Genomic DNA, 22,189 nt, shown 5'->3' with positions numbered 1-22,189 from the left:
CACCTGAAATATAGGGAAATGTAGGTTTCAAACCCTGGCCAATACTGATATTATTGTTATAATGTGGATTTCTAATCTGATGGGATGGAAGGAATCCTATCCTATTGTTTCATTTGTATTTTTAAAGTATGTATAATATTGAACATTTTTTGTATGTTTATTGCCCTGATATTTATTTTTCTATAATTAGCCTGCTCATATCCTTTTTAATTTTTCAATTTTAGGAGATTTGTGCACTTTGAATATTAAATAGTTTGTTATATATGTTGTAAATATTTTCTTCTTGGTGGATTGCCTATCTTATACCTTTGTTTATAACATGTTTGCCAAAGGAAAACTTTAAATATTAGGAAAATTTGTAGAAGTAGTTAGGGAATTTAAGTTGTTTTAGACTGGTGATTGAACCCTGTTTTAGCTATTGTTCAAATGTATGCATTTATATTATATGATGATTAAGAAGAAGTTAAATGATTCATTGTTGTTGTTGTTCAGTTGCCAAGTCATGTTCAACTCTCTGCAGCCCTATGAACTGCAGCACGCCAGGCTTCCCTGTCTTTCACTATCTCCCTGAGCTTGCTCAAATTTGAGTCAGTGGCCATCCAACCATCTTATTGTCTGTCATCCTCTTCTCCTCTTGCCCTCAATACCCGGCATCAGGATCTTTTCCAGTGTATCGGCTCTTCACACCAAGTGGCCAAAGTATTGGAGCTTCAGCTTCAGTGTCAGTCCTTCCAGTGAATATGCAGGGTTGATTTCCTTTAGGATTGACTGATTTGATCTCATTGCTGTACAAGGGACTCTCAAGAGTCTTCTCCAACACCACAGTTCAAAAACATCAATTCTTCAGCGCTCAGCGTTCTTTATGGCCCAGCTTTCACATCCGTATATGACTACTGGAAAAACCATAGCTTTGACTAGACAGACCTTTGTCGGTAAAGTGGTGTCTCTGCTTTTTAATACGCTGTCTAGGTTGGTCAGCTTTTCTTCTAAGGAACAAGCATCTTTTAATTTCATGGCTGCAGTCACTGTCCACAGTGATTTTGGAGCCCAAGAAGATAAAGTCTCTTGTTGTTTCCATTGTTTCCCCATCTGTTTGCCATGAAGTGATGGGACCAGATGCCATGATCTTAGTTTTTTTAATGTTGAGTTTTAAGTTTTTCACTCTCCTCTTTCACCTTCACCAAGAGGCTCATTAGTTCCTGTTCACTTTCTGCCATTAAAATGGTATCATTTGCATGTCTAAGGTTGGTGATATTTCTCCTCGCAATCTTGATTCCAGCTTGTGATTCATCCAGCCTGGCCTTTCACATGATGTACTCTGCATATAAGTTAAATAATCAGGGTGACAATATGCATCCTTGATGTACTCCTTTCCCAATTTGGAACCACTCTGGTGTTCCATGTCCAGTACTAACTGTTGCTTCTTGACCTGCATACACATTTCTCAGGAGGCAGGTAAGGTGGTCAGATATTTACATCTTTTTAAGAATTTTCCATAGTTTGTGGTGATACACACAGTCAAAGGGTTTAGCATAGTCAGTGAAGCAGAAGTAGATTTTTTTGGAATTCCCTTGCTTTTTCTGTGATCCAGTGGATGTTGGCAATTTGATCTCTGGTTCTCCTGACTTTTCTAATTCCAACTTTTACATCTGGAAGTTCTCAGTTCACATACTGTTTGAAGCGTAGCTTGAAGGATTTTGAGCATAATCTTGCTAGCATGTGAAATGCATGCAATTGTGTGGTAATTTGAACATTTTGGGACATTGCCTTTCTTTGGGATTGGAATGAAAACTGACCTTTTCCAGTCCTATAGCCACTACTGATTTGCTGACATATTGAGTCAAGTACTTTAACAGCATCATCTTTTAGGATTTGAAATAGTTCAACTGGAATTCCATCACCTCTACTAGCTTTGTTTGTAGTAATGGTTCCTAAGGCTCATTTGACTTCACACTTGGATGTCTGGCTGTAAGTGAGTGCCAGAGTGGTTATCTGGGTCACTAAGAACATTTTTTGTATAGTTCTTCTGTGTATTCTTGCTACCTCTTCTTCATCTCCTCTTAATGATTCATGGGCACACCTATTTTCACATATTCCCTCAGTTGGTGATGGTAAAAATACAACGATTATTATTGTAGGTAGTTCCAAATTGGGAACTCTTTGAAAGATTGAGTACTACTAACCTAGGAGATGGACTTACAGCTGCTTGCAAATAATTGATAAAATGTAAAAACCAGGACTCATTTGGTTGAAAGGAACAGAAGCTCAAGTGAGACTAGCTTAAGTAATAAGCAGACTTTCTTGGCTTACAGAACTGGGACATCGAATGGGCACTTCAGCCGCATCTGGACCCAGGGACCAGAGGGTGGATATCCTCAGATCTTCTTTCCTCTTTCTCTCTGATAATTCTCCTCATTTATTGCTCTGGCCACTGCAGGCAGAGGCTGTCCATGGAGGGACAAATGACTGGGGCAGCCCTGGGTTTCTGTTCTTAGATATCAGTGTCCAGGAGAAAAGGAGTCCCCTCTTCTTGTCTGTATTGTACTTGACATTGTGACCGGCAGTTCAGCTGAACCACATGGCAGGGAAGGAGTGGTTCCCCAACAGAAAGAGGGGTGCTGTCTGGACAAGCATAACAGATGGAGTGTCCATCCATAACATCCAGAAGATGGGGGTGGAGGAGAACCTGGCCTTGGGACAGATGGGTGAGATTGAGATGTCTTCCCTCCAGCACATACACCTTGGGCAGTTGCCTCAGCCTTGCCTTGGGTCTGTGGCTCTCTTCACTGTAAAATAATCTCTTGAGAATTAATGAGCAGATACCCATGCTTGGGCTCAGGGGGCCCCAGAGTACAAGGCAGATGGTATTAAATGAGATATGACAGACACATGTCTAGAGCTTCATAGGCACTCGGTAGATAATGGCTTTCCACCTTAGTATTTACCAGAATTCAAAGGGTGTTCAGAATGGAGTAATCAGATTGCATGAAGTTGGTAAGTTCTTCCTTCACCACTGTGGGTGAGGCCCCCTCTCTCTGGGTGGCCCATCTGGTGTTGCATAGATAATTATTGACAAGGGGAGGAGGAGGGTGTTGAGAAGGAGGCAGGGCTTGGAGGGGACTCAAGACTTCCCTGGTAGTCCAGTGGTTAAGAATCCATCTTCCAGTGTAGGAGACATGGGTTCGATCCCTGATCAGGGAACTAAGATCCCAAAACTAGAGAGTCTGCACACTGCTATGAAGAGCCCATGTGCTACAACTAAGCCCCAATACAGCCAAATAAATAAGTATTTTTTAAAGATATTTATATATAATTATGGGCTTCCCAGGTGGCTCAGTGGGTAAAGAACCTGCCTGCAATGCAGGAGACACCAGAGATACGGGTTCAATTCCTAGGTTGGGAAGATCCCCTGGAGGAGGGCACAGCAACCCCCTCCAATATTCTTGCCTGGAGAATCCCATGGGCAGAGAAGCCTGGCAGGCTACAGTCCCTAGGTTGCAAAGAGTTGGACATGACTAAATGAGCACAGCACACATATATAATTATGCCTAATTTGTGTTGTACGGCAGAAAATGGCACAACATTGTCAAGCAGTTTTCCTTCAATTAAAAAATAAATTAAAAAAAATTTTTTTAAGAGTTCTTGAATGGGAAGCTGACATTTTGCTATTGATGCACTGAAGTCCAGCCTAATTCTGAGAGAGAGGTGAATTCTGGTGAAAATCTAGCTGCCCTCTGAGGTCCTCTAGCTGGCTTATGCCCTCCATGACCACATGTTTCCTGACCTACTTTGCTTTCCCTGCAGTCCACCTGATCCCAGTGTTGGCAACCAAGAATGGAGTGACCAGCAAGAATCGAAAGAGAATCATGCCTGACCCAGCAACGGAGCCCCCCGTGATGGACCCGGTATATGAAGCCCTTTTGTACTGCAACATTCCAGGTGTGGCTGAGCGCAGCATGGAAGGTAGGCCTGCTGTGCAGCCCGACATGGTAGCATCTTCACACAGCATCTAAGGAGCTAGACAGCCGGGCCTCCAATCCTACAGTCGCCACTGGGCTGTGCCCTTGAATGAGTTCCCAGGTCTTAGTTTCCTCACCTGTAAAATGGGCATAACAAGCCATCCCTACTCACAGACAGGGCTGCTGGGACGAGTAAGTAACTGCTTTGAGCAGCATGAGGTGCATAAGAAGGCCTCCACCATTGTTTGCCGTCATCCTGATTTTCAGTGAGAATGAGCAGAAAGGTGGCCTTGAGGGGTTCTAGGGGGGTCACCCTCAGCTCAACTCTTTCTCAGGTGGGCTCTCTCAGGGCTTAGGACTCCCACATCATACCCTGCTGGTGTCTGGCATTAAAGGTGTAGGAAAATATGGTTTCTCTGTTGACTTCTGCTTTTCTGAAAGTACGTCAAAGAAGATGTTGAGTATTTATCTCTTTCTGCCCAGTCTTGTTTCACAAGAGAAAGATTTAAAGCAGAAGTCATGGTTTCCAGTACTTCATGGGCCTCCCCCTGGTCTCTGGATGTGCGTGAGGCTACCTGAGCAATCTTGCCCCCACTTCACTGATCCTCCAGCCCCCAGCCACACCCCAAAGCCTCCCTGTGAGTGCTGGGACTCTGGGGCATAAGCAGCCCCCTTGCATTCCTCTGCCCTTCCTTGTGAGGGAGTCAGCAGGCCCCCCTCGCTCCAGCCCAGCAAGGCACCCTGCCCCAAGGGTCACCCCTCCCGGCCTCTGCAAGCTGAAAGGACAGACCCTTCCTGAGTGGCAACCAGGCAACGTGCTTTTCTCACGCAGGCCACGCTCCGCATCATTTTAAGCTGGTCTCTGTGCACGTGTTCATTCGACACGGGGACAGGTACCCACTGTACGCCATTCCCAAAACGAAGCGCCCGGAAATTGACTGCACTCTGGTGGCTAACAGGTAAATTGCACTTTTCTTAAAAGTCATTGAAAAGAATCTCTTTTCAGATCGAAAGAGTGACTGGAAAACTATTCAAAACAGGATGACAGGATGGGGGAGTGGCCTGCGCACATCCAGTGAGTACTGTTTGCCAGGATTTGGATCTTCAGAACGATCCTGCAGGTTAATCCCATTTCACGGTTGAGAGGACAGAGGCCCAGAGAGGTGAGGACACCTGTCTGAGGCCACACAGCAGATAAACTGAGATTTGAGCCCTGGCCAGTCTGCTACCTACAGTCTCCCTCCCTGCTTTTGTTTAGTTTAAGAAACAGTTGAGACACTCCCTGCACTGGGCCAGGAGTCCTCAGACCCTGGCGTGGCTGTTCCACTCAGGGCTGCAGGTATGTCCCTTACTCTGTCTGAGTCTCAGCCTTCTGTTTCTGAAATGGGGATGATGATGCTGACCATGCAGAGCTGGGGTGAGGAGTAATGGGATGAGAAAGCTGAATATCACCAGCTGCAAAGTCATTTACAGGGAAAGCATTACGTCAGGCTTTCCATTCTTCCCAGGAGGAGAGACGACCTGCTCTTGGGTGACAGCCTTTAGGATGAAAAATACTTGAAAAGAGAGCAGAAGTGTGCATGTGGAAATGGCATGGCTCTAAAGTGAGAGCCACGGTTAGCAGTAAAGCAGTGGGCCAGGTCTCAGCAGGTGTGTTGGGGTCTCCTTATCTCCCAGGCAGAGTTTAATGAATGAAGGGAGGAGACAAGGAAGTACTCCGTGGGGAAGGTGTTATGGTGATGGAATGCTGTGGGTACCAGCCTGGTAAGACCATTGCCCCCCAGCAGCCAGGGCTGTCCATTCACAGTGGACTGCAGTGTGAACCCAGGAGTTCCAGGCTAACCCTTTGCATCTCAGCCTTCTTATTGTCTAATATCACAGGGAAGAAGAAGTGAACCATTTTATGTAAAAACATCATGAAATACCACATGACTCTAGGCTTTCATTTCCTGCTGGAGGTCACAAAGCTCGAAGCCTAGGAATTTGTGTCTTCTCCTCTGTGTTCAGCAAGCATGGATGCATGTTTCCCACAGCCTGGAAAACCTCCTGGGTGGAGTCCAGCCCATGTGCAGTCATTGGCTTTCTTCCTCATCTCTAGCCCTCTGTGCAGCCTTTCCGCTGGGACCCTCTGCCCCTGCCCACCACTGCCTGCTGGCTCTTCACCCTTCAGGCCTTTGCACCTGTGGTTCGGCTTGCTGGTCCCCTCCTATAGCTCCTCCAAGACCCTCTGAGATGGCACCCCTTCTAGGAAACCTCTCCCACTGTGTTAGGAGAGCTTCTCTGCTTGTATCAGGCACCAGCACTGTCTCACTCTACCTGAAAAGAGGGATGTACAGGAAGGGCCTCAGAACAAAATATTTAATGGCCAGACCTTAACTAGCCTTATGTTTAGGGCAGGGATAGAGGCCACTTGCTGTGCTGGGTGTTAACCCTTTAGTTACTGGGCTGGAGCATCCAGGGTGACGGGAGGGTGGCTAGGGGAAGTGGCTTCTCTCCTTCGGCACAGCAGAGGTTCAATGTGTTAACAGCTGACTCAGTCTTGTCATTGTACAGGACTTTGAACAACCCAGGGACAGATGGACCGCTGGGCCTCTGAGCTGGCTGGACCCAGATCAGTCTCACAGGGTTTGTGGGAGTTTCCCTGCTCCAGTGGGCAGCTCTTAGCTTCTGCTCGCCTTTCTCTGACTGGGCTTCAGAATCTCAGGTGGGACAATGGGTCTGCCCCCAGGCCAGTCAGCTGATGCTGGAGGCTCCTGGGCACCCTGAGGGCTCCGGGGACCACCTGGCTGTTCCCAGGGAAGGAGTCCATTTGGCAGGGCTGCTGGGCAGCAGGCTAGCCTCCTCCCTACCAGCAGGCTCTCCTCCCAGTGTCCTTGTTTCTGCCCTCCCACACCACTGGCTCTGCAGGGCATTGGGCCTTACTCCTTTTATATCACTGGTGCCCAGCCCGAGCCTGGTTGTTGGACTGGGTTGGTTGCAGAATGAATTCAGGAGCCAGGTAAGAATCACAGGTCATCATTGCCTCTCATGCATCTATCATAGTAGATTTGAGCCTCGGCTGTGAAATCCTGGTGAGGTCTAACTGTGGTGATGCAGAAAAGCGCAGAACCTGATCCCCACTGAGAATTTGAGCAATGGTGTTTCATTCACTGCAGCAGCCTGGAGTCTCCCAGGCCTGGCCTTTTCTTCTCTCTGAGTGGTTGCGGTCACAAGGCCAAGTCAGGCCCCAGGGCCCCTCGTTCTGCCAAGGCGATGGCAGGACCCGTGACGAGGCCACTTCTGCGGCTGCCACCTGAGCGGCTCAGTTCCCAGGAGCCAGCTGCCCCAGCCACTTCTGCGTCATTTCCTTTGGTCTTGACTTTTTGGCCTAGTTCTACTATTTCAGTCCACATTGTGTATTTTTAGGAGCTACTCTCAGTCTTTTCTAGGGAGTGGATAGAACGTGTGCTGTGTGTATGCTTAGTCGCTCAGTCGTGTCCGATTCTGGGCGACCCTATGGACTGTAGCCCACCGGGCTTCTCTGTCTGTGGGGTTTTCCAGGCAAGAATACTGGAGTGGGTTGCAGTTTCCTTCTCCAAGGGGTCTTCCTGACCCAGGGATTGAACCTGCATCTCTCTCTTGTGTCTCGAACATTGCAGGCAGGCTCTTTACCCACTGAGCCATCAAGGAAGGTCTATTTTAGTCCACATTCTGTATTTTTAGGAGCTACTTTCAATCTTTTCTAGAAAGTGGATATAATATACATGTTTAATTAATTAATGGCATTTAATGAATTGCATCTTTTATAACAATAAATGTTGATGGTGATTGCAGCCATGAAATTAAAAGACTCTTACTCCTTGGAAGAAAAGTTATGACCAACCTAGATAGCATATTGAAAAGCAGAGATATTACTTTGCCGACTAAGGTCCGTCTGGTCAAGGCTATGGTTTTTCCTGTGGTCATGTATGGATGTGAGAGTTGGACTGTGAAGAAAGCTGAGCGCCGAAGAATTGATGCTTTTGGACTGTGGTGTTGGAGAAGACTCTTGAGAGTCCCTTGGACTGCAAGGAGATCCAACCAGTCCATTGTGAAGGAGATCAGCCCTGAGATTTCTTTGGAAGGAATGATGCTAAAGCTGGAACTCCAGTACTTTGGCCACCTCATGCGAAGAGTTGACTCATTGGAAAAGACTCTGATGCTGGGAGGGATTGGGGGCAGGAGGAGAAGGGGATGACAGAGGATGAGATGGCTGGATGGCATCACTGACTCGATGGACACGAGTCTGAGTGAACTCCGGGAGATGGTGATGGACAGGGAGGCCTGGCATGCTGCGATTCACGGGGTCACAAAGAGTCGGACACGACTGAGTGACTGAACTGAACTGTCATTATAAACACACGTTTAGCGTAAGAGTGAGGAGGTGTTCTAGCAAAGGGGACCCACCTGGGACTCTTCGTCCCCTGGGACTGTGGATCTGGGTCACCAGCTGGGCCTGCTGCGTTCCCAGGTGCCAGTTCATCTTCATGAATTATTAATTTTATAGCCTCCTCTGAGGCAGAGCATTCTGAAGTGCGCCCATTACTCCCATCTGGTGAAGGAGACTTCTGGGCTGGCAGGTGGGGGTGCACCGAGCTGAAACAGCAGGGGCCAGACACCCCAATGTTTCCCTTTACAAGGACACCTCCCCTGACTCTCAGAGTCTTTATAGTGGAAGCTGCCTCTTCATGAGTAGTTGTGGGGCTCAGGAACATTGTCCTGCAGGGAGATGGAGGTCAATTCAAGAGTTCAGCATGTAGACGGTAGCTGAAGCTGTGGTCTTGAATGGTATCACACACAGAGGCTGTGGGATGATGAACGGGCCAAAACCAGAGCCCTGAGAGCACCAGCCAATTATAGCACAGAGAGAAGGAAGGGTCCTTGAGGGAGATAGAGGAGTTGCAAACAGGAAGAAGGCAAGAGAGTGATGTTATAGGAGCTGAGGAAGGAGAGTTTCAGGAAGGGGGAATGGGGGAGGTAATCCCATCAAATAGAGCAAAAAGGTCCAGAAAATCAAAGACTGGGAAAAGTATATTAAGTTTATCTTTTTAGCATTTTACTTTATTAATAATATAAAATAATAAATTCTTTAATTGGTATAAACTGTAAAAATCTGTGGCATGAACTTGTTCTGGTTTCCAGCCATGCAAGCTTTTTTGAATTGCTTTTTTGAATAACAGTGTCACTGGTCTTATACTTCTCTCTGCTTGTCTTACTAGTCTTTGCAGAACTCAGTAATTGCTCAAATGATGGCTAAAGCACAATACATTTTCTTATATATGTGTGGTTTAGCCTCAGGGCTTCTGTCTAGAGCTTTGTGGAATAAATAGGCGTGAAAAGGTATATAAAATGTAATTAAGAACTCTGAAGCAAATAGTTTGAAGGCTTAAGATGGTAGCACTGCTGGCTGTTTCTATTTTCAGTGTGAAAGTAGATTTCCAATGAAAATACAATAACATGGGTATTTCCTGAAGAAAAATTCATCATCACAGATACAGTCATTTCTGTGCATGCTGTTATAATAAAGAGAACCAAGGAGAATTCTCTGATGGGCCAGCGGTTAGGACTCAGTGCTTTCACTGCCATGGGCCCAGGTTTGGTCCCTGGTCAGATAACTAAGATCCTGCATGCTGCGTAGCATGGCCAAAAAATAAAAATACAGGAAGCCCTCTACATATGAACCTTTAAGTTTCGAATTTTTGAAGACGTGAACGTGTGTTCGCATGTCCAGTCGTGTAAGTTAGTTCACATGTCTGCTGTACATTGTCATGTGTGTGCAACCTGTACAAGTGGTTGTGCTTTTGTGTACTTTATAGTATTATATAGAGTACAGTAGTACAGTAGCTTTATTTCAAGCCCAGGATGTCTGGAATCAAGAGTAAAAGCAGTGGTGATGTAGCTGGTACTATCTTACTTTTCAAGGTACTGTATGGTAAGATTAAAACTCTTTATTTTTTGCATTTGTTTTTATGTATTATTTGTGTGAAAAGTATTATAAACCTATTTACATACTATATAGCTGATTGTATTAGTTGACTTCTTAGGCTAACTTTGTTGGGCTTATGAATGTGCTGTCAGAATAGAACTCATTCGTATGTAGGGGACTTACTGTAAAAAATAAAAAGGGGAGCCAGGAATGCCTTGCCTTAAATAACAGCAGTTTATCTCTTGCATGAAGGTCTGAGATGAGTATTCCAGGTTGTCTAATTTTACTTTACCCAATCATTCAGGGCCCCAGGTTCCTTCCAAGTTGTTGCTCCCACCATGCCCTAGGGATGTGTACTCAACTGAACCTGGATTGCTGCTCTAGGGATCGTGGCCAGAGGGAAGGAAGAGAGTGTGAAGGGGGCACACCCGTGATCTGAAAGCCTAAACACAGATTGGCATACATCCTTCCATTCCACTGGCAAATACTTAGTCATGTGACTCTACTTACCACTAGGATCTCAAAAATGGGATCTAACCAAGTTCCCAAGATGCAGAGAATAGTTTTTAGTCTCTAACTGTTAAAGAAAAACCAGAGCTGAAGAACAGATAAAGCAGTAAAAACCGATCTTATTGAGGAGTTAATACAATAGGGATAGAACTGAGCTCAGTTCCAGATAGAGCATAGACAAGGGGGGCTTTTTAGCCAAGGAGCAGGGTGGGAGTCAGTAGAGGGAGAGTTACTATGAGGACACATCAGAGTGAAGGGGTTCCAGTTAACTGACTCCACAGGATTCCTGATGAAAGCAGAGCAGGGTGACCAGATACCACTGGGGTTGAGGAATTTGATCAGGTGTCAGGTGATCAGATACCAAGAGTGGGAGATTCTGGGCTTCCCTAGTGGTCCAGTAGTAAAGAATCTGCCTGCCGATACAGGAGACATGGGTTTGATCCCTGATCAGGGAACTAAGATCCCACATACCTCAGGGCAGCTAAGCCCATGCACCACAACTACTGAGCCTGTGTAACTGGAGCCTGCGCTCTGCAACAAGAGAAGTCACCTTAAAGAGGAGCCCTCACGCTGTAACTAGAGAGAAGCCTGCATAGCAACAAAGACCCAGCACAGTGGGAAAAAAAAAAAAAAAAGAGTGTGAGATTCTGGCTAAACTGGCGTTAGCAGGATTTTTGCTACACATGGGCATTGCAAAGACAGGTATAAATCCAAAGATCAAGGCCTGGTTGGGAAGAGGGTTCAGAGGAGACTAAAATTTGACCAAAGAGAGTCTGTCATATAAGTAAGGCTCCCTTACAACTGCCTTTATTTTTAATATTTCCATCGAAATCTGGATATTTTAATAAACTATGGGAACTTTCTATATTCGTTGCTACAGATTATAGAAGGCTTGGACTTTTCCTGAAGTATCCAAGTGTGGGGCACTTCCCAGTTTTTGAGGTATCTGCTGTGTGCTAGGGACCCTCTCACTCCAGGCATGGAGCAGTATATGAGCTGATCTTGAGAGGCTGTGTGGTGGCCTCGGCTGTGATGGCTTGAAGCAGGAATCTCAGTTCCCCTATCAGGGTTTGAACCTAGGCTGCTGCTGTTGTCTGCTTTGAAGGAAGAATTCAGCAAAGAGATGAAAAGTAGTGAGACAGCTAAAATGTTTATTAAGAGAGAATATATGTGCAGAGGAAGCATGGGCTGGCTCAGAGAGAGAGACACAGAGTCCTGTGCTTTTGGAGGCCGTTCTTCTGGGTTTCCTCTGGCTAGTCATCTTGCTTTGTCTGGCTTTAAGTCCATAATTGGTCTGGCTAAAGGCCTCCCATGTGTGCACATCCATCTTTTAGCCAGGATAGATTGCAGTGCACAGGTCTCAGGGAAGTTGACAGAACATATTATGGTCTAGCACCTCCTCTCCCAAGGATCCTTTCTTTGCATGCATAGTTTGGGGGTCTCTGACCTCAAGAAAGAGAAATATGTGGTCTCTTTATCTTTTATCCAAGCAGGACTCCACTTCCTCTTGCTCTTGCCATTATCTTTGTCTTGAAATATCTGTCCTCAGGAGATAGATTCCAGCTGCTCAGTCTGGGGCCCATATACCTCCTGCCTCAGGACCCGATCAGTCAGATCCAGGACAGGCCCAAGGACTCAGGTTACCTGGTCCTCTTCCTGATTAAAAGACTCAGTCTTTTGTTATATTATCCATAAGTGAAATTTTTCTTTCATGAATTGTCATTTTCCTATATAAAAAACAGGTTTTCATGAATACATTTAGATATTAATACATCATTAAGCAATCAGATTCCCTGAAAACTTGGGACCTCCCAGCAAACACTTTCAGTGGGGAAATTTCATTTCTAAAATTGGTAGCAAAGCTTTCTCGGATCCTCAAACATCACCAACCTGAAATAATGGCCTGGAGCAAAATATTTGACTCCTGTTGATAGATAGCCTTTGTTTATGTGGATTCGTTTCGGCAGCCTCATTATCAGTCTGGACATTTTATTTCCCAGTTTGCAAATATATATGTGTTTCAGCCTCAGGGAAAATAACATATTCTGTTTTTATGGAAAGCCATAATGTCTTGTAGCAATACAGGGTGATTTATTAGACTATATACTGTATGTCAGGATTAGCATTCTCTAAAACATATTTTTGTAATGGGTTTTTTTTTTAGCTTTATGTTTTCGAAAGATAATAAACCCATTTTGGCAGCCATTGTAAAAGCATTGCCAAAGTTAATTAGGTTTTCAGACAGCAGGGGTCTGCCATTAAACAATTTATCTTTGCTTCTTTTCATGCTGCTTTAGTTTAGTTGGGAACTACTCTATCTGTCCACCTCTGTTCAGCTGGACAATGTATAAACAGTCAAAGGCCATTTCATTATTGAAGGGAAAGGTGTGTATACTCATAGGTCATCTCATTATTCAGAGAAAATGTATGTATATATTCATAGGTCATTTCATTATTCAGGGAAATTGTGTATTTGTGATGAGACTGATAAATCTTGATTTACCACACGTGACTTCATGGCAGAAATATAAATAATATCATAAACTTCATAAGATCTCATAAATAACCTGTTTTTTTCCCACTCCTCATTATCACCCCACATGCAGTGAGATACCATATGTGCAAAATGCATAGTGAGCTGTAGAGATATGGGTTGTCCTGATCAGTTAATTTTCTTCACAAGAGATTTTCCAGAGGTCATGTAAGTTAAGGATTAAAGGTTACCCCAGTGAAAGTTGGGTTGCCTTTTCTAGGAGGAAGAGGGAGCATGTGGAAAGTCTTGGAAGGGTGCAAGAACAAGTGTGGGGTACAGAAGGCAGATGCTATGTGTGGCCAGAGAACAGCACTGGGGAGCCCTGGGCCTGAGTCAGGCAGGGCCAGAGTAGGCTAATGACCACATGAGGCTCCTTGGAAAGGTGGCGCTGTGGGGAGCGGCAACAGGGCTGCCTCCTATGTTGACCTCACTGTCTGTGAAGAAGGCAAGATTAGGCTGCAGGAAGGTCAAGGAGGAGCCCATGCCATCTAGACAAAAGCTCCCTGAGCCAAAACCTATTCAGGGATGCAGGGATAGGAGAGAGGAGCAGAGCAGCCCAGGAGGGCACATGGGCAAGGGCAGGGGAGGGAGAAATCGAGGACAACCGCCAGCCAAGGCTTGGCTGCCTGGTAAGGTCGGTGGCCTCCTGGAGGGGGAGACAGGAGTGGTACGGGCTGGGGAACAGAGTGTGTGAGGTCAGCGCTAACCCCCACAGGGCTTGAGAAGGATGGGCACTCTGGGAGATGGCAGGGGCTCAGGCTGGCCTTAGCCTACGGAGCGGGGGTTTTATATGTAGGTGTCAGCAGGCGAGTAATTATGAGATTGGAATGTACTATTATTGCAGGTGAGAAAGGGCATGGCTCACTTGGGATACTGCTTGTTGCAGCTGAAATTGTTGCGGACTTTTTCAGAGCACGTTGACCGCTAACTCTCTGTGTTGTTTCCTTAGGAAGCCATATCACTCTAAACTGGAGGCTTTTGTGAATCACATGTCAAAAGGACCTGGAGCCTCTTTCGAAAGCCCCTTGCACTCACTGCCTCTTTACTCCAGTCACCAGCTGTGTGAGATGGGAGAGCTCACACAGACAGGTAAGTACATCGACCATTCTTCCACTTTCTTCCACCCACTCCCACGTGTGGTGGACGCATGCAGCGGAGCCTCAGGTGAGACGCTGTGGGCGCGGGGTGAGTCAGCACTAGTACCTGAAGCAGCTGTGAGCCCACCAAGGTATCTCATTAAACATTTCTTTTTAAAAATATATTTATGATTTTTTGTTGCACTGGGTCTTCATTGCTGTGTGCAGGCTTTCTCTAGTTGGAACAACTGGAGGCCACTCTTCGTTGCAGTGCACTGGCTTCTCATTTCAGTGCCTTTTCTCATGTGTGGGCTCAGTAGTCGTGGAGCACAGGCTTAGTTGATCTAAGGCATGTGGGATCTTCCCGGATCAAACAAGGATCAAACCCATGTCCCCTGCTTTGGCAGGTGGATTCCTATATGCTGCTCCAACCAGGGAAGTCCCGTCTGATTTCTAAATATTAAAAATAGCCTTTTCTCTTATTCTTAAACATATATATATATATTCATGGAAAAGAAAGTAGGAATAACAATTAAGCAAAAGGAAGACGAATCTAAAGCACTCGTAATCTCACCAAAGAAATTAATAACCTTTAGTGTTAATATCTGTATGCGGTCATGGGTATGCAGACACACACTCATTCTCACAAGTTGCATCTTCCTGAGCACTATTTTGTAGCCCACTTTTTCACTTAATATATTGTGACAGTCTTTCCCTACCAATAAGTGTTCATCAACAACATAATTTCTGATAGCTGCATGTTCTTCCCCTATGGATAGGCCATGATGTATGTAACCAGTCCCATGTTCTTAGATACTTAAGACAAAACAGCTAAAAGGTTTTAATGCCCCAGATCTGAGGGACATGCATATGGTAGAGCCCCACCACACGTGGAGCCTGCAAGTGTGTTCTTCACAAAAGCCATCTCTCCCTCTGCACCCCTGTTCATACCACTGAGCAGCCAGTACACTGTCAGCATAGGTTGGTGAGTTAACTGCGGGTTGGGACGAGAAAGAACTGGTGCCCCCAAGAGGTACCAGCTTTCTACTTCTTCAGTCTGAGACCTCAGAGGACCTTTGTGTGGTCACTGGTCTTTCTGGAGGAATCAGGATGACCTATAGGCCATATTCTGTTTCTTGATCCACCAGCATCTTAGGACCTCAGCGTTGATAGAAAGAAGATCCATCAAACCCCATTGGGTTCCCCATGTTTTGAAAACTATTATTATTGGAGAGAATGATAGTAAGTGACCAAGTGGGGCAAGATGAAGGCTGTGGAGGTCTAGCCTTGAATAAGGAGTTTTGGCAAAAGCTTTTGCTAACCAGTTCCACATGTGCAAGCTCTGCATTGGTTTAAAACAGGAGTCCTGGGATTTCCCTTCTGGTCCATGGCTAAGACTCTGTGCCCACAATGCAGGGGGCCCGGGTTCAGTCCCTGAACAGGGAACTCTACCCCACATGCCACAGCTGAAGATCTTGTATGCTGCACCCAAGACCTGGAGCAGCCAAATGAATAAATATTTTAAAAACAAATAAATAAAAATAGAGGAGTCCTCCTACCAGAACCAGAGCCCCCTTTTATTAACAAGTATTTTGTGGTGCTCCCTGAACTATCCCAAAGTGAAATTCAAATATAACCATTCTATATACATAATTTTACAAAACAGTTATATTAGGTATCCTACCTGTAATATGAAGTAGAAACAAAAGGAAATTATATTATTATGTAATTGTATATATCTCAGTATAAATGTTTGAGCACACCTTGGTTAGAAAAGAAAATGAAGTAATCCATTGCTTGCACGTAAGTGTAGATGGGTGTGGTGACAGCTACAAATGCAGACTGATCAAAGGATGTGCACTGATGACTCTTAATACCCCACGTATCAGGACATGATTTATTTGACAAATGTGATCAAAACAAAATACAGATGTCCCTTAATTTATTTCTGGAAAATTCAGTAGATGTTAATGTTGTGCCAAAAAAGTTTTGAAATTGAAGTATTAAAACTTCAAGGATTAAAGTATTAAAACTTGAAGGATTTTCACATATGGGAATGTCTTGTACATTCAAAAGTTTTTCGGAACAGAGAACAGTTCCTTGTGAAGACTGTCCAGCCCTTGGCCCCCACCCACAGGGGTCAGCAATGTTCCTCCCCGTGTTACTGTGTCAACCCAAACCCTCCCTGAGTGCAGAACTGTGCTTGCTGAGAACCACTGGTGGTGAGTAACAGAAACCAACTCAACCAAAAAAAAAAGGACATTTATTATAAAGACTGAGGATGACTCACAGACTCTAAGGACAAAAATATGACGAGGCCTCCAGAGACTGGTCCCTGCTGTTATGGTTTTGCTGTGTGTCTGTCGATGGAGACAGTCCTGGCCACATATAGAGATGAGCTTACACGTTCATGTTCTAGAGAGAATCTTACGGTGTCCTTGAGGGTCAGTGTGCATCAGCTGGCTGGGAGGTCAGGGTAATTGCATCAAATAGTTTATTCACTCCCATCTTTCTTTCCAACTGACCTGTTATCATCAGTGGTTTTCAAATTAGCCTTGCCCTAGAAATCTTATTTGTGGTAGTTTGCTCCTATTCCCTTGGTCTCTTTTAATGGTCATTTTTAGCTGTTTGAAATTTTGCATCGCTGTTAGAATTATCATTTATAAGTGGCACACTTAGGGGACCTCACAGGAACCATGTAAGATGCAGTTGACCATCAGTGTCTACTCTGTCCCAGATGCTTTAGCAGCTGCCGTGTGTAGGGGAGGAGGGCAACTGGGTGGCACAGCGCATGGAAGCCCCTGAGGGTGCTGCTGCAAGCTGCAGGTTCCTACAGAGTAAACACAGGCTTTGGAGTAAACAGACCTATGAAGTGCAGCATGTAACACATTCCCGACAGAGCTGGTGGCAAGCTGCATTTGACAGTGTGTGTAAAGCGCTGAGCACAGTTCTAGCACATGTTACGCTCAGCAAATGCCTCAGAAGTCCAGCAGCCTGTGTGAACAGGAGGGAATGATTAATTCCACCTGGGGGAGAAAGAGGAGGCCAGAAAAGGAATTATAGTATTGGAGTCGGGATGAGGATTTCACTGGGAAGAGAAAGGGAAGGACAGGAGCCGGGTTGTGAAGATGCAAGTTGTGTTTGGAGAGGAGACACCCTGAACGGGTAATATTTCGGCATGAACATGTAGGGAGGAGGTGATGTGAGCCGCGAGTAAGAGCACAGGTGGGGCCCACAGGGGAGCTGGAGTTCTGCCTCGGCCACATCTTAACTGTGAGTGGCTTGGGCCTCAGTTTCCTTCTGCTTTCTTTGTTGGGTTTTTGTGAGGATTAAAGGAGAAAGGCCTGGTGCGTGGTAAACGTAGGCAGCCTCAGAATGCAGGGTAGGCCCAGAAGGAACTGGGGGCCAGACACAGATTCTGGGTGTTGGCCCCTCTGTGCAAGTCACTTGGAAACGCTAATACCTGTCCCAGTCCAGATCTCTGAGGGGACCCTGCTCTCCATACTCTTCATTCAGAATAGGATCTAGATAGCCTTCGTGTTCCCCCCCCCCCCCCCCCCCCCGGAGCTGTTCCCCTTCCTGGGCCAACACTGTTCCCTCTGTCCCACACATTTCAGCCTGAAGTTGTCTTGTCTTTGTGGTTGGGCTTTTCAGACCAGTCGGGCATCTGAATAAGTGGCATCACTGGTCACAGGGCCTGCCTGTGGTTTACACTCTCAGGGAACTCAGATCTCACACTGAAAGGCCATCCCAACACCCTGTTGGCTGGAGAGTGAGCTTGCTCTTATCTTGGATTGCCTTCTCCTACTTGAAGATAAGGTTTCTTCAGTGTTTATTTTTGGTTGTTTTTTTTTAATTGTACTGTGGCATAGTTCCTGTGTGTATTTCAAAACTGTAACTACTAAAGTGAAAGTGAAGTCGCTCAGTCGTGTCCAACTCTTTGCGACCCGTGGACTCTAGCCTACCAAGCTCCTCCATCCATGGGATTCTCCAGGCAAGAATACTGGAGTGGGGTGCCATTTCCTTCTCCAGGAACTACTAAAGGGAAACTTAAAATTTATGCTGTTACCCATGTTCTATCACCACCCCCCATCTCTGTGCCCCTCTCACCCCCAGATAACCATCATGTGCCTTTCCAAAGTTTCTTTATACAAAACACAGGCAGCTACATAACGTTCTTATTTTTCCCCTCATTTTAATTTAAAAGGAGCATAGTAAACACGCTGTTCTGCAGTTTGCTCTCTTTTTTTTCCCCCAAATATTCCATCTAGGTACGTGGGAGATCATTCCGTATCTGTGCAGGGAGAGTATCCTTACTCAGGTAAAGGGCAGGACTGGGCAGAATGGACCCAGAAGGTGAGCAGAGAGCCTTGGGCTGGGAGAATAGGGAGTATGGAGTGAAGAAGGGAACTGGGCAGCCAGGATTTGACTTGTTCTCCTTGCCTGACTGATTTCTGTGAGCTCCCAGGCACTCTGAGGAATGATGTGTCCCTGGTCAGGAGGGAGAAAGCTCTCCTTAGGCTCCGTTACCTCCTGCACCTCCACCAGCAGGCTGGTCTTACCTGTGAGCCCCACCAGTCACAACCCTCTTCTAGAGAAGGGATCGAGGCAGACAGATGGTCCCTGTACTCCCTGGAAAGGCGTGGGTCCAGAGGACAGGGCCCCACTCTGCTCATCCCTTTGTGTGTAATCCCTTCACATGCTGGTGGGAGCCCCTTCTGGAGGGTCCCTTGCAGTGGGGGCCGGGCTCGAGGATGTAACCATACAGTGTCTGAAGCCTTCCAGCATTGAGCGAGCCTCAACTCCCATGGCTGTCCCTTTCACTGAGCTGGTAGTGAGGCAAGCGTGTGGCGCTCTTGTGTTTCAGGGGTCGTGCAGCACCTGCAGAACGGCCAGCTGCTGAGGGACATCTACCTGAAGAAACACAAGCTCCTGCCGAGTGACTGGGCTGCAGAGCAGCTTCACTTAGAGACCACCGGCAAGAGCCGGACGCTGCAGAGTGGGCTGGCTCTGCTCTATGGCTTTCTGCCAGATTTTGACTGGAAGAAGGTTTATTTCAGGCACCAGCCCAGTGCTCTGTTCTGCTCTGGGAACTGCTACTGCCCACTGAGGAACCAGTACCTGGAGAAGGAGCAGCGTCGGCAGTACCTATTACGTCTGAATAACAGGCAGCTGGAAAGGACCTATGAGGAGATGGCCCGGATCGTGGACATCCCCACCAAGCAGCTCCGGGCTGCCAACCCCATCGACTCCCTGCTCTGCCTCTTCTGCCACAATGTCAGCTTCCCCTGCACCAAGAACGGCTGTATCACCATGGACCACTTCAAGGTGATCAAGACGCATCAGATAGAGGACGAGAGGGAGAGGCAGGAGAAGAAGCTGTACCTGGGGTACGCGCTCCTGGGCGCCCACCCCATCCTGAACCAAACCGTCAGCCGCATGCAGCAGACAGCAGAGGGCAAGAAGGAAGGGCTCTTCACTCTCTACTCTGCTCATGACGTTACTCTGGCCCCAATTCTCAGTGCCTTGGGCCTTACAGGAGCCAGATTCCCACGGTTTGCGGCCAGGTTGGTCTTTGAGCTCTGGCAGGACAGGGAGAAACCCCGTGAGCACTCCGTCCGGATCCTCTATGACGGTGTTGACATCACGTTCTACACTTCATTCTGCCAGGACCACCACAGGCGGTCTCCCAAGCCCATGTGTCCCCTCGAAAATTTAGTCCGCTTCATCAAAAAGGACATGTTTGTGGCCCTGGGTGGTGGTAGTACCAGTTATTATGAAGCATGTCACAAGGAAGGATTCTAAAAGGCGCACGATGCAGCGCTGAGAACCGACGCCAATCCAAAAGGATGCGGAACGTCCACTTCTCGTTCTGTCGGCTGCTAAAGTTACAAGGTGGTTTGCAAAGGCCAGAAATCATGCTTGGGGCCCACGTGGATTTGGGGTTGAACGGGGAGTATGTTACTGTAATTGGGTACGTGAGTAACTTGAGACATAGTGGTCAGTTCACAGAGAAAGGAAGGTACTTTATTCCAGCTAGACTTTACTTGGATGCCAGAATAATATTTCAGTGCCCAAAGTTGCCAATTCAAATGTGTATTCTTTTGATCTGCCTTGGTACCGTGTGATGGAATCAGCAAATCTCAGCCAAACCGCCTCTTCATCTGGGACAACCTCACCTTGTCCTTGTTCAGTGAATGGTTTCCTGAAGTGATTCATTGAAAACAGGGGTGGGCAACCTTTTTCCATAAAGGGCCAGATAGTAAATATTATAGACTTTGGACCGAAAGGCCACCTATAGCACCTGTCACAGCTGCTCGATGCTGCTCTTGTAACATGAAGGCAACCACAGATGACCCTTGGATGAGTTAAGTGTGGCTGTCAAAGGCCACACAAAAGAGGCAGTGGGCCAGCTGTGGCCTGAGGGCTGTAGTTTGCTGACCCCCATTCTAAGAACCAGGCTGTACTACAATTGCACTTTCAGCACTTTTGAGAGAACCAGTTGAATACCCAGAATTATTCAGTGGTGCCTCCAGTAACATCTGCTAGAAACACAGAATCTGGTCTGTATCTGACATGATAACAAAACTTGAGGGGAAACAAACATTGAACCAGAATGAATCATAAAAAATTATTAGAATAATACTTGATGTTCATGATGATTGTGGTATAAGATAGTTTCGAGTATGTCTTCAATATTTGTCTGCTGTAGTCTATTTGCTGTACATGCTGAAATTTTTGTATTCCATTTAGTATTTTTATAGTCTAGGAAAATATTTTCTAAGACCAGTTTTAGATGTGCTCTTATTCCTATGAAATATTCAATTTACTGTATCTGCTTGGTGGTTAGAAGGGAACTAGAAGCTGAATTCAGGCACTTTCTCCCAATAAAACTAATGATGGCTCCTTCCCTTTGACAAGCAGTAGAATTGGATCGATTTTTAGACCATTTTCGTCAGTTTCAAATGGTAAATTCAAATTGATTTTTAAATAAGTTTTTGGAAGAACTTTGTTACTAGATAGTTAAATAATATTTATAAGGTATTTTATATATTAGAAGCAATTATAATTAAATCTGTGATTTCTGCCTAAAATGGTGCTAGTTCTGTGCAAAGAAATGTAAAGTGAGACTCTCCAATGTCGTTGCCATTCCAGCCTTTTTTGTCTGTTTTTGTCCAGTGTTTCATTTAAATACATCTGTTTCTATTAATAAATTTTTGAAGAATACTCATACATGTAACTCATGGTTTATAAGTAACTGTTTCTTTTCAAGTGAGTTTTAACTGTCTTATCTTTTAATAAAAGCATTTTAAATTAGAAAACCCTACAGTGCACATGGGGAAGGGAGGCCCTGTGTGACTAGCAACGGGCCAAGCCAGGCCTGCTAGGGTGACTGGAAGGGACAGAGTCCTGCCCTGGGCCACAGAGGGGCTACAGCTTCCTTCTCTGACAGCAGCGGCAGGACTTGGTGGTCAAGGGTGTGTCACAGCTGTTGGCCTTGGACTGGGTGACAGTGTATCTCCAAGTCTTCTTTTATTGCTGAAAATTGTGTGTTGTTGTTCAGTCAGTACGTTGTGTTCAACTCTTTGTGACCCCATGGACTGCAGCATGCCAGGCTTCCCTGTCCTTCACTATCTCCCAGAGTTGGCTCAACCTCATGTCCCTGGAGTTGGTGATGCCATCCAACCATCTCATTCTCTGTCGTCTCTTCCTCCTCCCCTCAATCTTTCTCAGCATCAGGGTCTTTTCCAATAAGTCGGCTCTTATCAGGTAGCCAAAGTATTAGAGCTTCAGCTTCAGCATCAGTCCTACAATAAATAGTCAGGGTTGATTTCCTTTAGGATTGACTGGTTTGATCTCCTTGCTGTGTGTTGTCTTTTGAATATTTAAAGCCTATGCAAGTTTTTTTTTTTTTTGCTCCCACTCGCAATCTATCTGAATCAGAACTGCTAAACACAGCTTGAAGATTTTAAAGTAAAGGTGAATCAGAAGATATTTGAAAAATCAATTTTGCAACATCTGTTTTGGGAAAGGTGGATATTTTGCATAAGAGCCAATATTAAAAGTGCAGAGGTTTTGCCTCCTAAGACATTGGGTATGCTGCTGCTGCTGGTGCCAAGTTGCTTCAGTCGTGTCCAACTCTGTGCGACCCCATAGACGGCAGCCC

General features: G+C 45.9%; 1 protein-coding gene across 11 annotated transcripts in view; it reads left to right on the top strand.

Moving 5' to 3' along the window:
* PXYLP1 (2-phosphoxylose phosphatase 1) overlaps positions 1–21,262 on the top strand; it is a 106,188-nt gene extending 84,926 nt beyond the window's left edge. For all 11 annotated transcript variants that reach the window (XM_060395224.1, XM_012102343.5, XM_042236251.1 and 8 more), the window contains 4 exons: positions 3,805–3,963; positions 4,792–4,918; positions 13,896–14,035; positions 18,890–21,262. In XM_060395224.1, the coding sequence (XP_060251207.1) occupies positions 3,805–3,963; positions 4,792–4,918; positions 13,896–14,035; positions 18,890–19,827 (1,364 nt within the window). In that variant the 3' untranslated portion in view covers positions 19,828–21,262. The remainder of the gene's footprint in view (positions 1–3,804; positions 3,964–4,791; positions 4,919–13,895; positions 14,036–18,889) is intronic.
* Positions 21,263–22,189: the final 927 nt, after the last annotated feature.

Source organism: Ovis aries, chromosome 1 (genome assembly GCF_016772045.2).
Source record: "Ovis aries strain OAR_USU_Benz2616 breed Rambouillet chromosome 1, ARS-UI_Ramb_v3.0, whole genome shotgun sequence".
NCBI classification, from domain to species: domain Eukaryota; kingdom Metazoa; phylum Chordata; class Mammalia; order Artiodactyla; family Bovidae; genus Ovis; species Ovis aries.
This window is presented reverse-complemented; position numbering and strand designations above follow the sequence as displayed.